The sequence below is a fragment of the Scyliorhinus torazame genome, chromosome 3 (genome assembly GCF_047496885.1).
Source record: "Scyliorhinus torazame isolate Kashiwa2021f chromosome 3, sScyTor2.1, whole genome shotgun sequence".
Taxonomy (NCBI): domain Eukaryota; kingdom Metazoa; phylum Chordata; class Chondrichthyes; order Carcharhiniformes; family Scyliorhinidae; genus Scyliorhinus; species Scyliorhinus torazame.
In genome coordinates, this window is record NC_092709.1 from 32801363 (window position 1) to 32823461 (window position 22099).

The following is a 22099-nucleotide window of genomic DNA, read 5'->3' on the forward strand; positions in this document are numbered from 1 at the left end:
TTGATGTTTTATGTGATACTAATTATTTTAAGATGCCAATTTCACAAGAGGCTAGATTAGCAGACCCAATAACATGGCTATAAAGGACAAAATTTCATTTGCCCCCCACTCCACCTCCTGGAAGGCGGGCTGGGAAGGAAAGCCAATTTAATCAGACAAGGAGGTGGGTGATTGAGACCCCGTCACCTCCCTGATGCCCCACCAAGTCCAGGGCGGTAAGGCTCAATGATGGCTTTCCTGCCAGTAAGTCAATAAGTCAAGCAAGGCCTTTAGAAGGCCCTACTATAAATATATTCCTTTTTGTTCCCCCCTCAAGTGGCTCCCTGTACCATGGTCAGTTTGCTCATCCACCATGGAGTTCCTGCTCTCGCCCACACACGCTGCAAGAACCTCAAACCTGTTGGACAATTGCAAGGGCTGAGGCTTCTCCATTGTTGCCTTTTGGATCCCCATACCAGCCTCTCTTAGTTGTACCCTCCTATCCCTGACCACAAACCAAATCTGAAGCTCCAAGCTTAAGGGGTGTGATTGCCCCCTGGAACAGTGTCCAAATAATATTCCTCCTCCTTGGTGCATCACAACATCTGGAGTTTGAACTCCAGCTCATCAACTGATACACAAGGGGCGCGATTCTCCACTCCCACGCCGGTTGGGAGAATCGCCTGGGCAGCCATAATTTCCGGGGACGCCGGTCCGACGCCCTCCCGCGATTCTCCCAAGAGGCGGGAATGGCCCTGTCGAATTTTGCGGGCCGCAGGCCGGAGAATCGCTGGAGACACCCAAGATGGCGATTCTCCGGCACCCCCGCTATTCTGAGGCCCGGATGGGCCGAGCGGCCAGGCCAAAACGGCGGGTTCCCCCCGGCGCCGTCCACACCTGGTCGCTGCAGTCGTGGGTGGTGCGTGAACGCTGGGGGGGCGGCCTGCGGGGGGGGCGAGGGGGGATCCTGCACCGGGGCGTACCTCAGATGTGGGGTGGCCTGCGATCGGTGCCCACCGATCGTCGGGCCGTACTCTCTGAAGGAGGACCTCCTTCCTTCCGCGGCCCCGCAAGATCCGTCCGCCATCTTCTTGCAGGGCGGATTTGGACAGGACGGCAACCACACATGCGCGGGTTGGCGCCAGCCAACCCGCGCATGCGTGGATGACGTCCGTTATGCAGCGCCGGCCGCATCATCTATGCGGCGCCGCTTTTACGTGGGCGACAAGGCCTGGCGCGGGTAGATGAGGCGGCCCCGATACTGGCCCATTGTCAGGGCCTGAATCGGTCGGGACCGGGGCCGTTCCGCGCCGTCGTGAAACTCGACGGCGTTCACGACGGCGCGGCCACTTCGGCGTGGGTGTGGAGAATCCCGCCCAAGGTTCCTCAAGCTGCAGACACTTACTGCAGCTGTGGTGGGTCACACAGGTGTCCATCCGTCCTACACGCTACAGCTGCAATACATCGCCTGCCGTGCCATCTTAATTTTGTTTGCATTTCAAATTTAGAAAATCAACAATTATCCACAGTCACCTTATGGAGTTTAATTAGTTAGGTTATAAATTTAATGAAATATTTGCAGCTCACTCATGAAGCAATTCATGAACGGTTATACAGAGAATGGGGAACTGGACTATTTTGTCAGTTGCCTGCACACTTGTTCCACCATTGGAATGGTTTTCCATTAACTTGTTTTTTTTGTCCATCACTTATATCGCCCAAAGGCAACTTCAGTTCAAAACGTATTTAACATTTTGCTAAATGCTTGACATTTTCTTCAAAAGCATAGTTAAATTCAGTGCTCAAATAATTTCAGCTACGAGCAGGTTGTTCCTTGCGACTGGAAAATTCTAAATTTCTACCAGGCCAAATCCCAATCGTCGGTAATTTCCACATCCATTTCAGTAGTCAACTCAAAACTGGCTATTTAAATAACCTTATTGAGAATAATAATTGGCAATCTGTATTTGATCCCACATTAATTCACGCTTCACATCCTACTAATTCCAGGAAGAATGAACGAGTGGGTGAAAAATATGAACTGGTTTTACTTTTGTTTCGACAGGACCATTTATCAAAAGCCAACCTTCTATTACTATCCTGGCTTGAAATAATGATCCAATAACATTTAACACCATCCTTAAACCACTGGAGAAAAAACATGGCATTTTAAAAATATATATATTGCAGCCGGGGCAATTAAGAAGCGTAGCTGTTTGTTCCTCATGTTTTATGACATTTACATTCCTCCTTTAACACATGAGTTCTTTGAAAATTCAAGAGCAGTCGGAAAATGACTACTGAGCTTTTATAATTAATTTTGTGTCCCAACTGCAATACCGATCCATCTTGATATAGCTGCTTAACATATTAAAAAGTCAGTTTTATCATCAGTTCTGGCAATACAAGCTCACCCACTGAAAACCTTTCTTTTTAAGCTTTTGCGTCAATTCCTCCTCCGTGCCAGTCACACACTATTCCTCAGCCATTTGCCTCAGCTATAGTATAAGGCAGCTTTCACGCAAGACCATCTCCACAAATGCAGTTAGTGTTGCTCCTCAATTGATTCACAAGAAGGTGTGATTCATTGTCCCCAGCCAATTTAGTCAGCTTAGTCCCACACAGCCAATGACAACATGCCTCTGGATAATCCTCAGTTTGAATGCCTTTTAAGAATCTGGACGAGATTTGATAGAGACGGTGGGGGTCTGCCCATCAGCTCGAGAGCTGGTGAGAGTCTTGTGTAGCTTATTTTTTTTTGGGGGGGGGGGGGGGGAGAGAGAGAGAGAACAAAAACCTTTCAGTTTAATGTAAGACAGTTCGGCCTTTCACTCCATGGCTCCTGGAATTATTACCATGTGCTAAGAGGGTGATGCCAACCATGGTCTTCCACTGCATGGGTTCATGATTATGCTTGGCAAAGTACTGCAGTGGTTTGCTACTGCCTTCTACAGTATGGCTGACCGTGAAACGCTCTCATTCTTACCACCTGACATCAGGCACATTGGGCGGAAGTACAGGCTGATAACCAACCTGTTTGACCACGTTATGAATGCACCTTCTGAACCGTGGCCATCCAAGTCATGAGGTGGGACTCCAACTGGAGTTTCTGGCCCACAGGTAGGGACACTACCTCAGTGCCACAAGGCCTCCCGAGAGCAGCATTAGCAAAATAAATACCTGTCGATGCTTCACAAAGAAGAGCGAGAGAGAGAGATAACAGCTGTAATGTATGAGTTGATAGTGGGGTTTTGAGTGAGAGGGCTATCAATGAAAGTGTCAGGGGAGATAGGGGAAGAGAGAGGTTGAATTCGCTCACCATTGGTGGAGAGGAGAAAGTGGGCTGCATTCTGCTGAGGCAGCCACCGGATCTTATTAATTTTTTCTTCTATTTCCAGGCTTTTTAGGTAATCGAACTCAGGCTCATGACTCTGGAAGGTGCTGTAAACATTGTATTCACCTTGATGGTGAGGCTGACTTTTGGTCTAAAAAAAAAGAAAAAAAAAAGAGGTTAATTTTAAAGCTGAAAATGGAGACAAATAGATTGGCCAAATAAGGCTACAGTTGAAACTTGTAATTTATTTACTTCTACTAAAATTGAGAGAATTTGTTCCCCTAGATGTCTGGTGAATCAGGAGTTGAATAATGCAAACCAAAATTTCACAGCTCTGGGGTGGGATTCTCCCGTACCCGGCGGGGCGGGGGGTCCCTGCGGGACGCAGTGGCGTGAACCACTCCGGTGTCGGGCCGCCCCAAAGTTGCAGAATCCTCCGCACCTTCAGGGGCTAGGCCCGCCCTGGAGTGGTTTGCGCCCCGCCGGCCGGTGTGGAAGGCAGGCTCGCCCGTGGATCGGTGGGCCCCGATCACGGGCCAGGCCACCGTGGGAGCACCCCCCGGGGCCAGATCGCCCCCCCCCCCCACCCCGAGGACCCCAGAGCCCGCCCGCACCGCCAGGTCCCGCCGGTAAGGGACCAACTCCAATTTACACTGGCGGGACCTGCATAGAACGGGCGGGTTTACGGCCTATCGTGGGCTGGAGAATCGCCGGGGGGAGCCCGCCGACCGGCGCGGCGCGATTCCCGCCCCCACCAAATCTCCGGCGCGGAGTATTCGGCAGCTGGCAGGGAAGGGATTCACGCCGCCCCCCCGGCGATTCTCCGACCCGGCGGTGGGTCGGAGAATCCTGCTCCTGATCTCTGGTCATTGCTGTTTAGCTCAGGTGGCAGCTTGGAACATCATCATAGGCTTCACTGCCTCTGGGTAAGGGTAAAGAGCAAAACAGGAAAGAAATGATCCAATCTTCAAACTCCTCAACATGATCCTTCACCTGCTGCGTGAATTGAGCATCAGGTGGGTTCATGTGATTCTCTGCATTGATGAGTGATCTGCTTATCTCGAGGGCAGTTAGGGATGGGCAACATGTCCTGGCTGTGCCAATGGCACCCACATCCCATGAAAGAAGAAACAAAAACTCCTGTTGCTAAGAGGAAGGGGCAAATAATTGCAGTGCAGGGGCTTGAGTGTTTGACCAGTAAGCACAGGAGGCAAAGGGTAACAGTAGAAAGGTGTTTTTCTGAATGGAAGGCTGTGTTTAGTGGTGTTCCACAGGGATCGCTGCTGGGGCCTTTGTTGTTTGTACTGTACATAAAACGATTTGGAGGAAAATGTAGCTGGTCTGATTAGTACGTTCGTGGATGATACCAAGGTTAGTGGAGTGGCAGATAGTGTTGAGGATTGTCAGAGGATACAGCAGGACATAGGTTGGAGACTTGGGCAGAGAAATGGCAGATGGAGTTTAATCCAGACAAGTGTGAGGTAATGCATTTTGGTAGTTCTAACATATAGGGGAAATATACCGTAAATGACAAAACTCTTAGGAATATAGAAAGTCAGAGAGATCTGGGTGTGCAGGTCCACAGATATTTGAAAGTGGCAACACAGGGTAGTCAAGAAAACATATGGAATGCTTGCTTTCATTGGACGGGGCATTGAGTATAAAAATGGCAAGTCATACTACAGTTGTACAGAACCTTGGTAAGGCCAAACCTGGAATATTGCGCACAATTCTGGTCGCCACACTACCAGAAGGATGTGGAGGCTTTGCAGAGGAGGTTTACCAGGATGTTGCCTGGTCTGGAGGGTGTTAGCTATGCGGAGAGGCTGAATAGACTCGGACGGTTTTCATTAGAACGACGGAGATTGAGAGGGTGACCTAATAGAGGTCTACGTGATTATGAGGTGCATGGATAGAGTGGATGGGCAGGCACCCTTTTCCAGGTTGGATGGGTCAGTCACCAGTGGGCATAGGTTTACGATCCGTGGGTAAAGTTTAGAGATGTGCGAGGCAGGATTTTTACACAGAGGGTGGTAAGTGCCTGGAACGCGTTGCCAGGGGAGGTTGTGGAAGCAGATAATTAATGGTGTTCAAAAGGCATTTTGCAAATACATGGATAGGCTGGGTATAGGGGATACGGTATGAGGATGTGCCGAGGGTTTTGGCCAAGGGTAGCATCATGACTGGTACAAGCTTGGAGGGCCGAAGGACCTGTTCCTGTGCTTCTTTGTTCTTTGAGTTACTCTTTGAATTCTTTGACATAGAGGCCAACAGTCAATATCAATGTTCACTGCGCAAAACATCAAAAGCGGCACAAGTTGCTATGTGTCTCTGTCCCAACAAGGCTTTGCATGTTCAGGGGAAGGGGAGTAGTAAAGAAATATTTGGCCATAACGTCCACGGAACGGCAATCAGCATCAGATTGACACTCTGCACTCGCTTATTTGCGCTAAAAGTGCCTGTCCCATCTGACCTTCCTGACTGAGGCCAGGTGGGATTCGGGCAGCGCAGCGGGTCCCCAGCTCCAATGGCGGGTTGGGGGTGGGAAATAACTTGGGGAGGGGATATGCTTAGTGGGGGTTGGGCTGGCCGGGTCAGAGTGGGGAATCCTGTGCGGGTGGGTGGGCGTGAAGGGGGGAAAGGGATGGTGTATACTGTGGGCCAGGGGTGGTCCTCTGGGGATTCAGAAATATGGGAGGGATGGGGTGTCCTATGCAGGGCTCACTCTGGGTGTTTAAAATAGTTACGTTGAAGTTAGAAGTGGCTTTATTTCTTCCAACTCTTAGAACAAGTTGCAGTGAATGAAACATCTCTTTCAAGGACTCAGTTGGAATCTGGCTAAGTGTCAGTTGGCTAACACTTAAAAATTCTCCTTAGCTGAAGAACCCAAAGTTGTGCAGGGTAGGTGGAATGGACACCTAAATTACCCCTTAACTGGGAAAAAAAATTTAAAAACTGAAAAACTATGAATTTGACTTCTAGTATAGTGAACTAAGGGAGAGTGAGCGACAGCAAGCCTGAGTGTGACCAAGTGCGATAGACAGCATGAGAGAGCGATTTAGATGAAGACTCCAAAGTTAAAGATAGTAGAACCAGTAGAGTTCTGATCCAAGGTGGCTATGCTTAAGATGTTGTGTTAAATGAGGAATGGTTGGAGGAGAGTTGAAGGAACAACCCTTACTGGAAGTAAGGGGAAGGTCCAGAAATCTCAATCTAACCACGTGGTTAAACTTCTAATTTCTGCTAAATATCTGACTTGAGTTAATTGGGGGTGCAAGTCTAATGGGTGTGGGAAGAAAAGTGATGCAAGGAGTTTGGTTTAGATTATAAGTAACTTGAGTTCATTGTACTGTCATTATCTTCAGCGTAACTGACTATTTAAGAAAGTACAGTTGTCAGGGTTTGTGTTTTTTGATTTTGGTACAGTAAAACTCTTGTTTTAAACACTGAACCTTGTGGCTTCACTCTTTTAGTGCATACCGTGGTAGAAAAAACAAAATACATTACAGTTCTCTACAAAGGTCATAATAATAATTTTAAAAACCTTTATTATTTTCACAAGTAAGCTTACATTAATACTGCAATAAAATTACTGTGAAAATCCCCCTGGCTCCTGTTCGGGTACACTGAGGGAGAATTCAGGATGTCCAATTCACCTAACAGCACGTCTTTCGGGACTTGTGGGAGGAAACCGGAGGCACCGGAGGAAACACACGCAGACACAGGGAGAACATGCAGACTCGGCACAGACAGTGACCCAAGCGGGAATCGAACCTGGGACCCTGGCGCTGTGAAGCGACTGTGCTTCACAGTGCTACCGTGCTACCGTGCTGCCCATAGCATCATAGATCATGGCACCATGTACATAGTGTCCCCATCAATATTGATAGGGGGTGTAGAGAGAGGGAGGGGAGGGAATCCACGTGACCTACAGTTGTTAAAACACTGAACTCTGTACTGGATAAAATAAATCAGATCACAAGTGTTACTTACTTTCTTCTTTTAGTCAAAGAAGCAGATAGTGTTGTCGATTGTTAAACCAGATGAATTTTTTTGTCAGCAGCAGCAATAGAAACAGTAAAGGTTCTTGTAGCCAATACAAGCCACTATTTTTGTCCTTTGTGAATGCCTCATTCCCCCTAGCCAACAGACCTATTGGCGTGGAAACCTGTAATTATCTTTGCAATAATTTATTTTTTTGTCCAGCTCCATACATGAATATGCATCTTACTCATTGTAGGTAACGTTGATAGCATTTTAATCCTGAAAATAGGAACTTCAAACAAATTTGTGGGTGAAAAGAGGGAGTTCCACAACGACAGCAATTGATTTAGGCCATGTCGGGTATCCCTCAAAATGCCACAGAGCACAGTAACGGAATGCATTCTTCCGGTTCTTTTGCCCGTTTATCATCATCATTTGGGGAAGGCTCCGAGATTTGCAATGCTGATTGCAGGTGCAGAACATGTGCAATGGGTCTTGCAAGTGTACCATGAAAGGAAGGGCAAATAGAGTGGACAGTTCTGTAAAATACATTTTGGTGGTGTGATGCACTATCAATTACGACGAGACGAGAGTAGAATGTAATCGTGGCTTTATTACACAGAGATGCGTGGCCTCCTACAGCAGCTTACGAAATGGCTGCTGTTCAGAGAGCACACACATTTATACTCCGCCTACTGGGCGGAGCCAGCAGGCAGGGATCTACCCCTGTACCTGTAGTACAGGGGCCTTACCGTAATACCCATATATACAATATAATACAACAGTGGTAACTACCACATGGTGGAAAATAAATTGGAATTATGTTGCTCACTTGGTAAAATTGTTATTGCATCATATTTCCCATCACTCCTGCATCGGAAAAAAAGAATGTAGGATTGTAGGCATTGTGTTCAGGATATTTGTAAAGCACTTGAGTTTCACAGTCATTCATGATAACAATTTGGTTCCTTAAGTAAGCTTCAGACGTAGAATGAAACTAGTGCCATTCTTGGTCAGCAAGCCCGTTTGCTTGCCCTTAACATAGTTATCCACTGCTCTCATTGGGGAGACACTGTTGTTTCTTGTGTCAGAAGGCTTTGGTGTGCAATAATGCTGCTGACAGATAACACAAGGTCAAACGTTCAACTCTTTAAATCCACACAGTGTCTGCAATTAGGGAAATTACACCTCTTGATTGGCTGCTCAACAACCAGAAAACTCATCTATTCCGTTCACTTGAACAAAAAAAATACTATAGACGAGGGACATCTAAAATAAAAGAATAAAATGCTGGGTAAACTCAGCAAGTCTAGCAGCATCTGTGGAGAGTGAAACAGAGTTAATATTTCGAGTCCATATGATCCTTCTGTAGAAGAGTGATATGGACTCGAAATGTTAACTATTCCTCTCTCCACAGCTGTTGCCAGATCTGCTGAGTTTATCCAGCATTTTCCCCTTTTGATTCATTCACTTTCCTGGCGATAGAAACAAATAACTTCTCCCAAGTGAGAAAGCTCAACGGACACTTAAAATAACAGTGAGACACCAAGGGAGAGGTCAGGATGCAGAGCTCCCATGATAGCAAAATTAAAATAACGTCTTGTTACTAAGTAACACCACAACTCCACAGAACTTACCTCTTGTTCTCTCTGAAATATAACAACTCGACCACCCTTGTCCCCAGTAGCCAGTAATTCTCCAGTGTGGTTGAACTCTACAGTAGAAATTATATCAGCTGGAAGAAAAAAGATGGAAACAGAGAAGTTTAAGATAAAACTAAACAAGAATCGTGAGGTAAATTCACTCATTTCGTCTACCAGCTAGGAGCTGCCTTCAAAGTGTACGCAGTTCACAGAATAGCCCTAAAGCTTCATGATAAACTCTAACCTCTCCAGTCAAGGATGCCTGGGGCCAAGTCATTTCTGCATTTTGGAATTTTGTGGATGATAGAATAATGTTAGAGTGCCTAACCACAAGAGTATGAAGCGGAAAATATAATCAATATAAATATTTATCTGAATCATAAAACAGCAATAAAATATTATGAAGTAGCAGCAAAAGTCCTTTTACTTATCCAAGTTCCATAGGCGGGATTCTCTCACCCCGGGGCCGGGCCGAAGAATCGGCGCGACTGGCGCCACGCCACCCCGACACGGTTTTCCGGAGAGCGGAGAATCGGCGCCACTGGCGCCGGCGCGGCGCTGTTTGGGGGCCGCTCTACAGGGCCCCCCCCCCCCCGGCGATTCTCCACCCGGGATGGGCTGAGCGGCCGTACAAAAAACCCGAGTCCCGCCGGCGCCGTTCTAACCTGGTCTTACCCGGTGGGAACTCGGCGTGGAAGGATCCGGGGGCGGCCTGTGGGGGGGGGGGGTCCCGACCTCGGGGGGGGGGGGGGGGGGTCCGACCTCGGGGGGGGGGGGGGGGGTCCGACCTCGGGGGGATCCTCCGCTGTGGCCTGGCCCGCGATCGGGGCCCACCGATCGGCGGGCCTGCCTCTCGAGCTGGGGGCCTCCTTTGTTCTGCGCCAGGCCCTGTAGCCCTATGTCATGTTGCGTCGGGGTCAACGCGGAGAAGGGAGACACCGCGCATGCGCAGAGACATCCCACTGCGCATGTCCAGACCCGCGACGCCCATCTAATGCCGGGATCGGCAGCTGAAGCGGAGTGGGCTGCTCCAGTGCCATGCCGGTCCCCTGTAGGGGGTCAGAATTGCTGCTCCTGAGGCCATATTGATGCGGTCAGGAAACGTTTACAGCGTTTACGACGGCGTCAACACTTAGCCTCAGGATCAGAGAATCCCGCCCATTGTTTTTTCTCGCAATGTACTGTACTAAAGTGAGTTAGTACAGTACTAACTGTACTGTAGTTACAGTACATGTGCTTGGGTCTGTCAAAACATTTCGGGGCAATTGGTGCTTCCGAACAACAGATTTCCGCACGAGAAGTGACAATGTACTTATGAAAGAAATTCAAACCAGAAACTTGGCCCCGTTTTACATGGTTACAATTCTGAGGTTCATAAGATTATTATATCGTGGGACTGCAAACTTGAAAATAAAAAGGGTCATATGCTGACAGTAAACCTGGGTGATTTAATTGGTTAGAGATCAATGGAGAGCTTAGATTGTTTGGCTGAGAAGAAGGTGCAAGGTACATATGCTTGGAGTCAATAGCAGCAGACTTTAAGTTTACCATGGGTAGATTCTCCCAATGATCCAGAAATGTGGCAAAAGTACTGGGCTGTAAACAGTTGTGCTGCAAACTGTCCATTTGCTTCAAAGATGTAAGATGGTTGGGGGTCAAGAATAGTTCATCAGCATTTCTACCTAGATACAAGGTTTATGTTGGCATGTGGAAGAAGACAAAGGAATCTACTTGTCAGGTCGCACCCAAAAAGCAGCGCACCGCGGCACAACGTGACCGGTAAATGATGGGAGACCTCGCTCCTGGGATCAACCCGGCTAGCCGCGCCTCGCGAGAACATCATGATGTGAAGCCCACCCATTGTGGGCGGGATCACTTTTAGATGAGGGCTAGTCTCATTGTAATATACAGTTCCCGGAGGTAATCAAGGCATTGGGATCTATTCCCTTTGTCTTGGGGGACCTCGGGTGAGTGCAAATCAGAGCTAGTCACAAACAAGACCAGACGGAACGGCATTTGTGGGGGTCTCACAGGGGAATGGACACCCCGAGGTGCTTGCCCTCTGGGCAGGGTGGTACCCTGGCACTGCGGGTGTCTGGCACTACCAAGGTGCACAGGTGACACTGTCAGCTGGCAGGGTGCCAGGATGGCATTTCCTTGCATGGCAGTGATCAGGTGGGGGGGGGGGGTGCCCAGGGACCCCTTATAGTGAGTTGGGGGAGGGGGAGGGTGGGGGGAGGAGGTCGGTGTTTGTGTCCGGGACTCATGAGATTGGAAAAAATGGTGTTCTGATTTCTCACTGTACTGAGGAGTTATAGCACATCTGTTCCCCGCTGAGACACCGTATATCTAATGGAGTCACGTTAGATAGTGCTGTGTTTCTCAGTACTGAGCGTGCAGGGAAGCACATGTCTAAAAGCGCTCGCTATGGCATACAGTTTCCATTTGGTTAAATCGCGCCCTATATTCTGTGATCAGGTTACAGGCTTCCCTACAAATCAATGAATATTGCAGATAGTCAGCAGGCTTGGATGGTCAGCAGAGAGATGGAGCAACTTGACTTTGCAAGTCCCCAGAACACTTATTCTGAGACAGCCAAGGGGAAGAAGAATCTACGGTTTCTACAACTATAGAACTCTCTGAAAACTCAAAGTTCGACTTGGCAAAAAAGGGAAACTAATTGGAAGCTGGTACCAACTGTGTTTGTGAAATGGACTGTAATTCCATGGAGGGCACAATGGATTATAAATATACAAGGGGAATGTCACTTTCTGTAGTTTAAAGTGCATGTTGCCTACAAAAAGGAAACAATATTTAGTCAATAGTGTTTTTTAAATTAAACATTTATTTTTAATATAAATTTAGAGTGCCCAATTCATTTTTTTCCAATTAAGGGGCAATTTAACGTGGCCAATCCACCTAGCCTGTACATCTTTGGGTTGTGGGGGCGAAACCCACGCAAACACGGGGAGAATGTGCAAACTCCACACGGACAGTGACCCAGTGCCGGGATTGAACCTGGGACCTCGGAGCCGTGAGGGAGCAGTGCTATCCAATGCGCCACCGTGCTGCCGTACAATAGTGTTTTTCAGTCATTTGTTACAGTAAAGCTTTTGACACGAAATCTTGTGTCATTCTTTCAGCTAGTAACTGGAAGCACATATCACATTTCCAAAGTCATCATTTTCTACAGGCATTTTAACAAAATACACAATTAAAAATATTCAATTGAAACAAAATATTACATTGAATGTGGAGGCAATTAGAATTCAGAGAGGTGGTTTCTCTCTGAATTGCAGCTTTTTAAAAAATGTTTAGAGAATGGAAACAGGCCCTTCTGCACAGCTTCTCCAAGCAGCCCAATTTCTATCACTAAGCTAGTCCCACTTGCCTGCACTTGGCCCATATCCCTCTACACCCACTCTGCCCATGTACCTGTCTAACTGCTTTTTAAAGGAAAGAATTGTACCTGCCTCTACCACTGCTTCTGGCAGCCCGTTCCAGATACTCATCACCCTCTGCGTGAAGACAGCACGGTAGCATTGTGGATGGCACAATTGCTTCACAGCTCCAGGGTCCCAGGTTCGATTCTGGCTTGGGTCACTGTCTGTGCGGAGTCTGCACATCTTCCCCGTGTCTGCATGGGTTTCCTCCGGGTGCTCCGGTTTCCTCCCACAGTCCAAAGATGTGCGGGTTAGGTGGATTGGCCATGATAAATTGCCCTGAGTGTCCAAAATTGCCCTTAGTGTTGGGTGGGGTTACTGGGTTAGGGGGATGGGGTGGGGGTGTTGACCTTGGGTAGGGTGCTCTTTCCAAGAGCCGGTGCAGACTCGATGGGCCGAATGGCCTCCTTCTGCACTGTAAATTCTATGATAATCTAAGACAATTCCCCTCTGGTCTCTTTTGTATCTCGCCCCTCTCACCTTAAACCTATGCCCTCTAGTTCTGGACTCCTGTACCTTTGAGAAAAGATGTTGACTATCCACTTCATCCATGCTTCCCATTATTTTATAGACCTCTATAAGATCACTCCTAAGCCTCCTACGTTCCAAGTAAAAACGTCCCAGCTTATCCAGCCTTTCTTTATACCTCAAACTGATGTGTCTGGTTCTTAACTACATTGTGAATTAGCCCATCTGAATCCTGCAATGGACCGAGTACATTTTTACAAAACCCATCCAGACACAGCAAACAACTAAAAGTGGCATCATTTAAATATTACATTAGATCAAAGGAAGTGGCTTATAAGGTTGCCAGAAAAAGTGGATTGGGAGCAATTTAGAATCCAGCAAAGAAGGACCAAGAAACTGATGAAGAAAGGAAAAGAGAACATGCATTTCAAGCTCACGCGAATCATAAATACAAACTGCAAAAGTGTTTTTAGATATGTGAAAGTAAAAAGACCAGCAAGTACAAATGTGGGTCCTTAACAAACCAAGAAGCATTTATAATTGAAATAAGGAAATGGCCGAGAAACAAAACAATTAATATATTCATTCAAGGGATGTGGGCGTCACTGGCTGATCTGCCCATTTCTTATTGCCCTTGAACTGAGTGGCTTGCGAAGCCATTTCAGAGTCAACCATATTGCTGTGAATCTAGAGTTGCACACAGGCAAGGCTGGCAGATTTCCCTCCCTAAAGGACATTTGTGAACGATATGGGTTTTTATGACAATTGAAAATGGTTTAGTGGATTTCTATTGAATTCCAATTTCATGATCTGCCATGGTGGGAATAGGTGCCCAGAGCTTTACCCTGAATCACTGGTTCAGTGACAATACCACTAGGTCACTTCCTCCCAACTGTGCGGCGGTCTTCACGGAGGAAGATAAAGAAAATCTCCCAGAAATACTAGGAAACGTGTGAAAATGAGGATCTAAAAGGACTTAGTATTAATAAAGAGGTTCTTAACATTGATCCGGAGCCTTGTCCTTTGGTGGCCATTTTCGAGGTGTCGGACTGGCCGTGTCTGCAGACGGGGGTGAAGGCGGAAACGCTCGCCTTCGTCGCACTGATAGCCCGAAGGTGAGTTCTGCTGGGATGGCGAGTGTTCACTCTGCCTAGTTAGGTGACTGTATGGACTTTTAATACCTGGAAACCGTCAAGAGGGTCGGTGGAGGGATTCTACCCGAGGTGACAGCCATTTATCTCTCATATGCCATCAGCTATTGGGGGTGGGGGGGGTTTGATTGCACCCATTGTTATGTGTTTTCCATATCGCTGATTACTTGTGTTATTAACACAATTATACCATGTTTCAACAATTTTCATAGTTGTGATGTAGTTCGGATCTTGTTTGTTAAATATGAAAATTTTAATATTTCTTTTTAAGAAGAGGAAGTATTCATAAAATTAATTGGATTGCTAAATTCCTTGGACCTGATGATCTGCACCCCAGAGTGTTGGAGAAGGTGGCTACAGAGATAGGGTGGATGCATTGGAGAATTCTATAAATTCAAAATTCTATAGATTCTGGAAAGGTTCCTGCAGACTGGAAAGTAGCAAACGTCACCCCACAATTTAAGAAGGGTGAGAGAGAGAAAATGGAGAACTACACATCTGTTAATTTGACATCAGTCTTGGGAAAATGTTAAAATCTATTCTAAAGGATGTTTTTGAAAAAAAATCATTTACAGGATGTGGGTGTCGCTGGTTAGGGCAGCATTTATTGCCCATCCCTAGTTGCCCTTCAGAAGATGGTGGTAAGTTGCCTTCTTGAACCACTGCAGTCCCCGAGGTGTAGGTACACCCGCAGTGCTGTCAGGGAAGGAGTTGCAGAATTTTGACCCAGAGACAGTGAAGGAACAACAATATATTTCCAAGTCGCGTGGTGAGTAACTTGGAGGGATACTCCAGGTGATGGGGTCCCCAGGTATCTACTACTCTTGTCCTTCTAGATGGCAGTGATTGTGAGTTTGGAAGATGCTGCCTAAGGAACCTTGGTGAGTTCCTGCAGTGCAACTTGTAGATGGTACACACAGCTGCTACTGTTCATTGGCAGTGGAGGGATTGTGGAAGAGGAGCAATCAAGCGGGCTGCTTTGTCGTGGAAGGTGTCGAGCTTTTTGAGTGTTGTTGGAGCTGCCAGGCAAGTGGAAAGTATTCCAGTACACTCCTGACATGTGCCTTGTAGATGGTGGAAAGGCTTTGGGGGCGGGGGGGGGGGGGGGGGGGGTCAGAAGGTGAGTTACTCGCTGTAGGATTCCTAGCCTTTGTTAGCCACAGTATTTATATGGCTAGTCCAATTCCGTTTCTGACCAATGGTAATTCCCAGGATGTTGATTGTGGGGGATTCAGTGATGGCAATTCCATTGAATGTCATGGGGGGATGGTTAGACCCTCTCTTGTAGGAGATGGTCATTGCCTGGCACTTGTGTGACATGAACGTAACTTGTGACAACTAGACCCTTAGAAAATATGAAGATATGATTGGGCAAAGTCAATATGGATTTATGAAAGGGAAATAAGTTTTGACAAACTTGGAGTTTTTTTTGAGGATGTTTCTTGCAGCATAGATAAAGGCGAACCAGTGAATGTGGTGTATTTGGATTTGCAGTAGGCTTTTGATAAGGTCCCACATAGGAGATTAGTGAACAAAATTAGATCACATGGGATGGGGGGTAATGTGGATTGAGAATTGGTTCACAGCAAAATCCAGAGCAGGAATAAATAAGCTATACTCAGGAGTGCAGGCTGTTACTCGTAGGGTATCACTGGGCCACAACTACTCAATCTATATCAATGATTTGGATGTGGGCACCAAATGTAATATTTAGTCAGTGCAGGAAGATGACTCATGGATCGGGCGCCATTTTTAAATTCCACCCCGATCTTTCGAGCCCCCTCTGATCCTCCACCATGGCCTCCAGACGACTCCCCTCAACTGCTCCAATTTACCTCCGAAGGGGTCCTCGAAACCCCCTCACCATTTAAGGGCAGGCACCCCTGGGCCCATTCCCTACCACATGCAACATGGTACCGGGCACCTTGGCACGGCTAGCTTGGCACCTGGCAATGCCCCTGCCAGTGTGACAGTACCACCTGGGCAACCTGGCAGTGCCAAGGTGCTATGAGTGCCAGGGCATCACTGCTCAGAGACTGACCACCCGGGGGGCTCCAATGGCATTTGTGTGGATCATTCAGGAAACGAGGCAAATGCAGCCTTGAAGGGGCGTTCCTGACTGAGGCATAAAAAAAAAAATCGCAGAGTCCTATTAGATAGCAGGGTAATTCTCAAGAAACACTCCTCTATACGTGTCCAAAACCGGACTCTGCTTTTTGCCCGTTAAATCATGCCCACGATTTCACTGAATTGTGGAAGGGCCTCAAAGTGCTAAATGATCTACTCCTTTCCTTATTTCTTTTGTTCTTATGTCTTTCTGCAATTGTACAGAGCCTTGGTGAGACCACATCTTGAATATTATGCACATTTTTGGTCTCCTTATCTAAGGAAGGATATATTTGTCACTGAGGGAGTGCAACAAAGCTTCATTAGACCAGGATGGTTGGATTACCTTGTGAGGAGAGGTTAAGAAAACTGAGCCTGTATTCCCTAGAGATTCAAACAACGAGAGGCGATCTCATTGAAACTAACAGAATTCTGCGGGTTCGACAGGGTAGGTGCAGGGTAGATTCCCCAGCTGATGAGCTTAGAACCAGAGTTCACAGTCTCAGAATAAGGGACAGGCCATTTAAGACAAAGAGATAAGGAGGAATTTCTCCACTCAAGAGAGGGTAAAGTACTTGGAATTCTCTGCCCAGGGGGGTCTGTGGATCACAATATTTGAGGATGTTTAAGAGAGAAATCGATAGATTTCTGGACACTAAGGACATCATGGGATATGGGGATAGCAAAAGCAAGTGGTGTTGAGGTACATGATGAGCCACATCTAATTTAATCACAAAGCATCCTCAAAATATTGTGATTCCACAGCCCCCCGGGCAGAGAATTCCAAGTACTTTGCCCTCTCGGAGTGGAGAAATTCCTCCTCATCTCGTCTTAAATGGCCTGTCCCTTATTCTGGGCCGAATGGTCTACTCCTGTGCCTTCTGCATCCTGGACCGTAAAACGTAGGAATTCCGTCCCAAAGAAATACCTCTCTCTCTTCCTTGTGTTCCTCCTTTAAGACAATCCTACTATTAAAACTGACCTCTTTACGTAAGCTTATCAACATCTGTTCTAATATATCCTTACCTGGCTTAGTCCATACCCGTTGGAAGCAAGACCTGGACAATATCTAGACTTGGGTCGACAAGTGGCAAGTAAAATACACACCTGACAAGTGCCAAGCAATGACCTGCGCTAACAGAAGAGAATCCTATCAACCCTTAACATTCAATGGCATTATCATTGCTGAATCCCCTACTAACAGCATCCTGGGGATTACCATTGACCAGAAACTCTATTGGACTAGCGGTGTAAATACCATGGCTAATAGAGCAGGTCAGAGGCGAGGAACCCTGTGGGGAGTAAAGCACCTCCTGACTCCCCTAGGCCTGTCTGCCAACCACAAGGCACAATCAGAGTGTGATGGAATACTCTCCACTTGCCTGGCTGAGTGCAGCTCCAACAACACTCAAGAAGCTCAAAACCATCCAGGACAAAGCAGCTCACGAGATTGACACACCAATCACAAACAAATCACAAACAGTCACCCATTTCACCACCAATGCATTGTAGCAGCAGTGTGTACCATCTACAAGGTGCACTGCAGGAACTCACGAAGGCTACTTACACAGCACCTTCCAAACCCATGACTTCCACCATCTAGAAAGACATGGGCAGCGGGCACATGGGAACACCACCACTTGGAAGTTGCCCTCCAAGCCAGCCACAACCTGACTTGGAAATATATCGCCGTTCTTTCACTGTCGCTGGATCAAAATTCTGAAATCCCTCCCGAACAGCACTGTTGATCCACCTACTACATCACATAGGCTGCAGTGGTTCAAGAAGGCCGGTCACCAACAACTCCGCAAGTGTTATTAGGGATGGGTAACAAATGCTGGCCGAGTCAGCAATACCCACACACAAGAGTGATTTTATTTTAAATGCTGTTTTGTTTTAGAAAGCTCCTGTGAAGTGAGCTTTCGAAAACAATAAGTGATTTGCATTTCAACTGCCCCTGGTCTCTGAATGAGATTGGGCTGCTTCATGACTCATGGCCTGTTTGTCTAGATTGGTTGGCAAGAACTCTTCTCCCCTGCAAGAACTCTTCTCCCCTGCAAGAACTCTTCTCCCCTGCAAGAACTCTTCTCCCCTGCAAGAACTTCCTTTCACTGCCCGCTCTGGTCAAGTCACAATAATTGCCAGGACATAATCCCGTAATCAAGGACCGGGAAAGGGAAACTGAGCGCTTTGAACACGCTCACTCAAGAGAGGCTACTGGTCAGGAATAAACAGTGGTCCCTCTATCTCTCTCTCTTGTGAAGTTGCACTAGTGGGGCGCTTCCAGGTGACATTTCACCATCCCAGGAGAGAGACTCACACAGGCATAGGTGGCAGTCAGGGTAACTGGTGTGGCATAAGGACAACCTCACTGGTTAGGTATAAACAGTGAGACTTTCCCCCTCTCTCTTGCGAAGCTGTCCCAGTGCGACACTTCCGGGTCGTGGTTTTAACACCTGCAGGAGATAGACACCCACAGTTATCTGTGACACCCAATACCAGCCTGTTGTGGAGTAAAGGAAACCCTTTTCGTTACAATGGCGACCGCGGCAGGACTACGGTGGACTGGAATTTGTGACTTATCAGAGGGGGGTGAGAGAAAGGAGTAAAATGGAAGAGAGTTGTATGAAGCCAAACAGTTCATTCAGCAGGTGAATGAATCTAACCGGAATACCCAAGGGTATCTCCAATGCCAAGTAACAGAGGCAAAGGAGAGGGAGAGAAATTTCCAAGAACACCATGTACAGGGTACCCAAAGATACAGAGAATTAGAGGGGAAATTGAAAAATATCCAGGCAGCGTACAGGGTGGCCTGTACTGAGCTGGGTGGGAGCGACCACAGACCTTGTCAGCTGAGGATCAAAAAGCTGGAAGAGGCTCTGTCCCAGGCAAGGGGACGGATCTGCCTGATAGGACCGGGAGGGTCCCCAGGAGATAGAGGGCTTCAAGCAGCAGACGATCCCCCAGGGGCAAGGGGGGTTAGACCGCCTTCTGAGGTGCCGGTAATGTGTCCGGGTCGGCAGGTTGGGTTTGGGCTGTCCAGGGAGGGACAGGTCCAAGGGGGGTCAGGAGAGCACCCTCGGTTAGCGGCGTCTCCGCCATGTGTAGCACACCAGAGGTGGGGTTACCGATCATGGTGGGAGAGCTGGAGGTAGGAGAATTAAAGGGGCAGCAGCCCCGGGTAGGGCAGATGTGCCCGGTAAAGGAGCGCAAGTATGGTGGGACTGGCAGACAGGGTACCGCTAGAACGTGACATTATCATTCCCCACGGGACACATATGCGAAGGGGAATGGTGTCCCACATCCCAAAATTGACCAGAACTGGGGACCCCTCGTTACACTTTATGGAGGTGCAGCAGGCAGCCGATATAAATGACTGTGATGAGGTGGAAAGGGTAAAGTTGCTGCTGATGACTTTGACCCCTATCTTTGCAAGGCAGTGACCTCCCGGGACGGGGGAAGACCTGCAAAAGTGGCAGCAGCGCAGACTGCTGTTTTGGAGGCCATGGGATTAAATCAGGGTAGCCCATTTGTGAGGGTGTGTGAGACGAAACAAAAGGTAGCAGAGTCCCCAGACATGTTCGCAGACAGGCTGTGGACAGTATACGAGGGAGCATACGGGGCCTCCCTCGATAGGCAGAATTTAGATGGGAGGGCAGCCCACTGACTTAAAACACCGGTGGCTAACTGTCTCCCCAGGATTAGAGCCAAGGCAGAAAATTGGTTCGGCCCGCAAGACCCAAATCTCAGGGAAGATGAGGTGATCCGTAAGCTCACCCTGGCATGCCGGAATGGGGAAAGGGATGAGGAAAAGCCCTCCAAGGGAAGGGTGCACGAGATTGCACCAGCAACCCCAAAGGGAAGGGAGCGGAGACAGGAAGGCAGCAGAATCCCAGACCAAAGGCCGGAGTGCTATGGATGTGGGGAGCCCGGGCACTTCAAGAGGGATTGTTAGAGCCCAAAGAAGCAAGTTGAGGAGAGGGCTCCTGCAGTGATAACCCCAACACCAACGTTAGGGGAACCGGGATTAGGGATGATAAATCTGAAGGATTTATTATCATTTTTACAATCGAAAGCCGTAGAATCAGGACAGCTAGCCATGGCAACAGGCCAGGGTGGACGAGTATCCATACCTCAGACACCCTTATGACTGCTCTCGAAACAGCCCACTTATCTGTGCCCACCAGAATCTGACCTGTGTGGGATCCCCCAGCTAGCGGTGCAGGATGTAGTAGGGAGTCACTTGCTGGACACAGGTGCCTCCAGCACCATAGTCCACACGGACAATCCCCAAGCATCCCCTCTCAAGGCAGCCCAAGGGTTAAATGAGAATTTTTAAAGGGACAGTAGTGCAGGCTGCCAGCCTGAGTGAAGGGTTTAAGGAGACAGTGTTGAGGGCGGTAAGCCTGTGTAAGGACACTGACCCCAGCCTTCCACAGGCAGGAAAAGTAAACTGCCTCAGGGAGACGGAAATGGCAGAAGGAGAGGAGATGGAGGTGTCATCTATGGTGTGGGAACCCCCAGTCAGGCGAAAGAGTAGCAGGGTCTCAAAACCCACAGTAAGGTGGTCCCCATCACTAATGACACCTGGGATCAGGGCCTGAAACAAGAGGGCCAGCAACGAAGGGGGATCAGATTGGGCAGGAAGCCCAGGGGGACGAACCGATAGCAGAGGAAGAAAGGGGCAGGCAGACCCCCCCAGAGAGAAGAGTTCTGGCTAGCGCAGCCCGGCCAGCCAACTGAGTGGCCTCACCCAAGTGAAGGTAGGTTTTAAGCTGGCCACCCGGAGACGGGTGGCATCATACATAGTATTTGGTTTTGGGGTTTTTTCCCCCCCCCCAGAGAGAGGTTTTGTAGTGTAAAATATGTTTGTAATGTGTGGAAATTAGTTTAAACAGGATTTTATTCTTCAAAGCGGTAGCTGCTGCTTCCGTCTGAATAAAGTTCATGCACTCTAAGTCAGGGTGTGTTTTAGGAAGGGTAGGTAATACTATAGAGGCATCGATGTGGTTTGTCTGTTTTACAGATGGGGCACCTAACGATGTGGATCTTGATGGCGATGGGCATACAGATGTATGCCGGGCAACGAGGGGACACAGAGGAGTCCCTGGTCTAGGGGTGCTCTGGGGGCAGGGCACCCCTTGTAACAACCGGACAGGCGAACCTGGTAGCGGACGGCCAGGCCAACTATTCCCATGAGGGAAGATGACCTGGATGGCTGGGATCAAACTCGACCAGATTCTCCAGCCACAGGAGCTTTGAATACGGGAAAGTGTCCGTCCCGTATGCAGAAATTAAAGTGGTGACTGACCGGGTTAGGGTGACTGAGGGCAGGCGGGTGTGCTTGACCTGTGAGGGGGACGTTCCTTTTGGGAGATGGTGGTGGCTCAGGAGGCTAGGCTCGGATGAGGGATCGATCCTCGGACTGGGAAAGACTGGACAATGACACCTACCGGACCATCACGGGGTCACCAGGAGGGGTCACTGCATGTTGGGAGAAGTGGTGGACTTAGGTCCAGGGGTTATATTTGTGTTTATGGGGGTCTGCCAAGGTGTGTCCCGAAGGGGCAGCAATTACCTTTGTGAGGTGGTGGCAGGACCCCGGTTTTGTAAAGGCCCCGAAGAATCCAGCACGAGTTTTAAGGATACAAAGTAATAAAGTTTATTTACTATAACAATATATACATAGTAGTAGCAGTAACTTCCCTTGCTACCTTCTCCTTCCTCCTGGTTCCTGGACTGGCCAGCTTATTTATAGTAGGAGTTTCTCCGCCCCCCTCATTGGGGAAGTTCATACTCCCATAGGATTGTGGGATAATCATTAGTCCCCAGCCAATCGTCAGTAGGCAGGTTATAACATCCCTCCCCCCCAAAGTCCAAGGAATCCACCGTAGGCCCTGGCGAAGGAAGGCGTCGAACTCGTTTGGCCGCAGGCCGGACGCCATTTGCACGCGGCGCTGGATCAGGCGGCGTATAACGAGACGGAGACCG

General features: G+C 48.2%; 1 protein-coding gene across 7 annotated transcripts in view; it reads right to left on the reverse strand.

Moving 5' to 3' along the window:
• Window positions 1-22099, reverse strand: part of LOC140408399 (serine/threonine-protein phosphatase 2A 55 kDa regulatory subunit B gamma isoform) — a 495785-nt gene that overhangs the window by 122344 nt on the left and 351342 nt on the right. For all 7 annotated transcript variants that reach the window (XM_072495544.1, XM_072495546.1, XM_072495545.1 and 4 more), the window contains 2 exons: window positions 8935-9032; window positions 3299-3464 (listed from right to left, as the gene is read on the reverse strand). In XM_072495544.1, the coding sequence (XP_072351645.1) occupies window positions 3299-3464; window positions 8935-9032 (264 nt within the window). The remainder of the gene's footprint in view (window positions 1-3298; window positions 3465-8934; window positions 9033-22099) is intronic.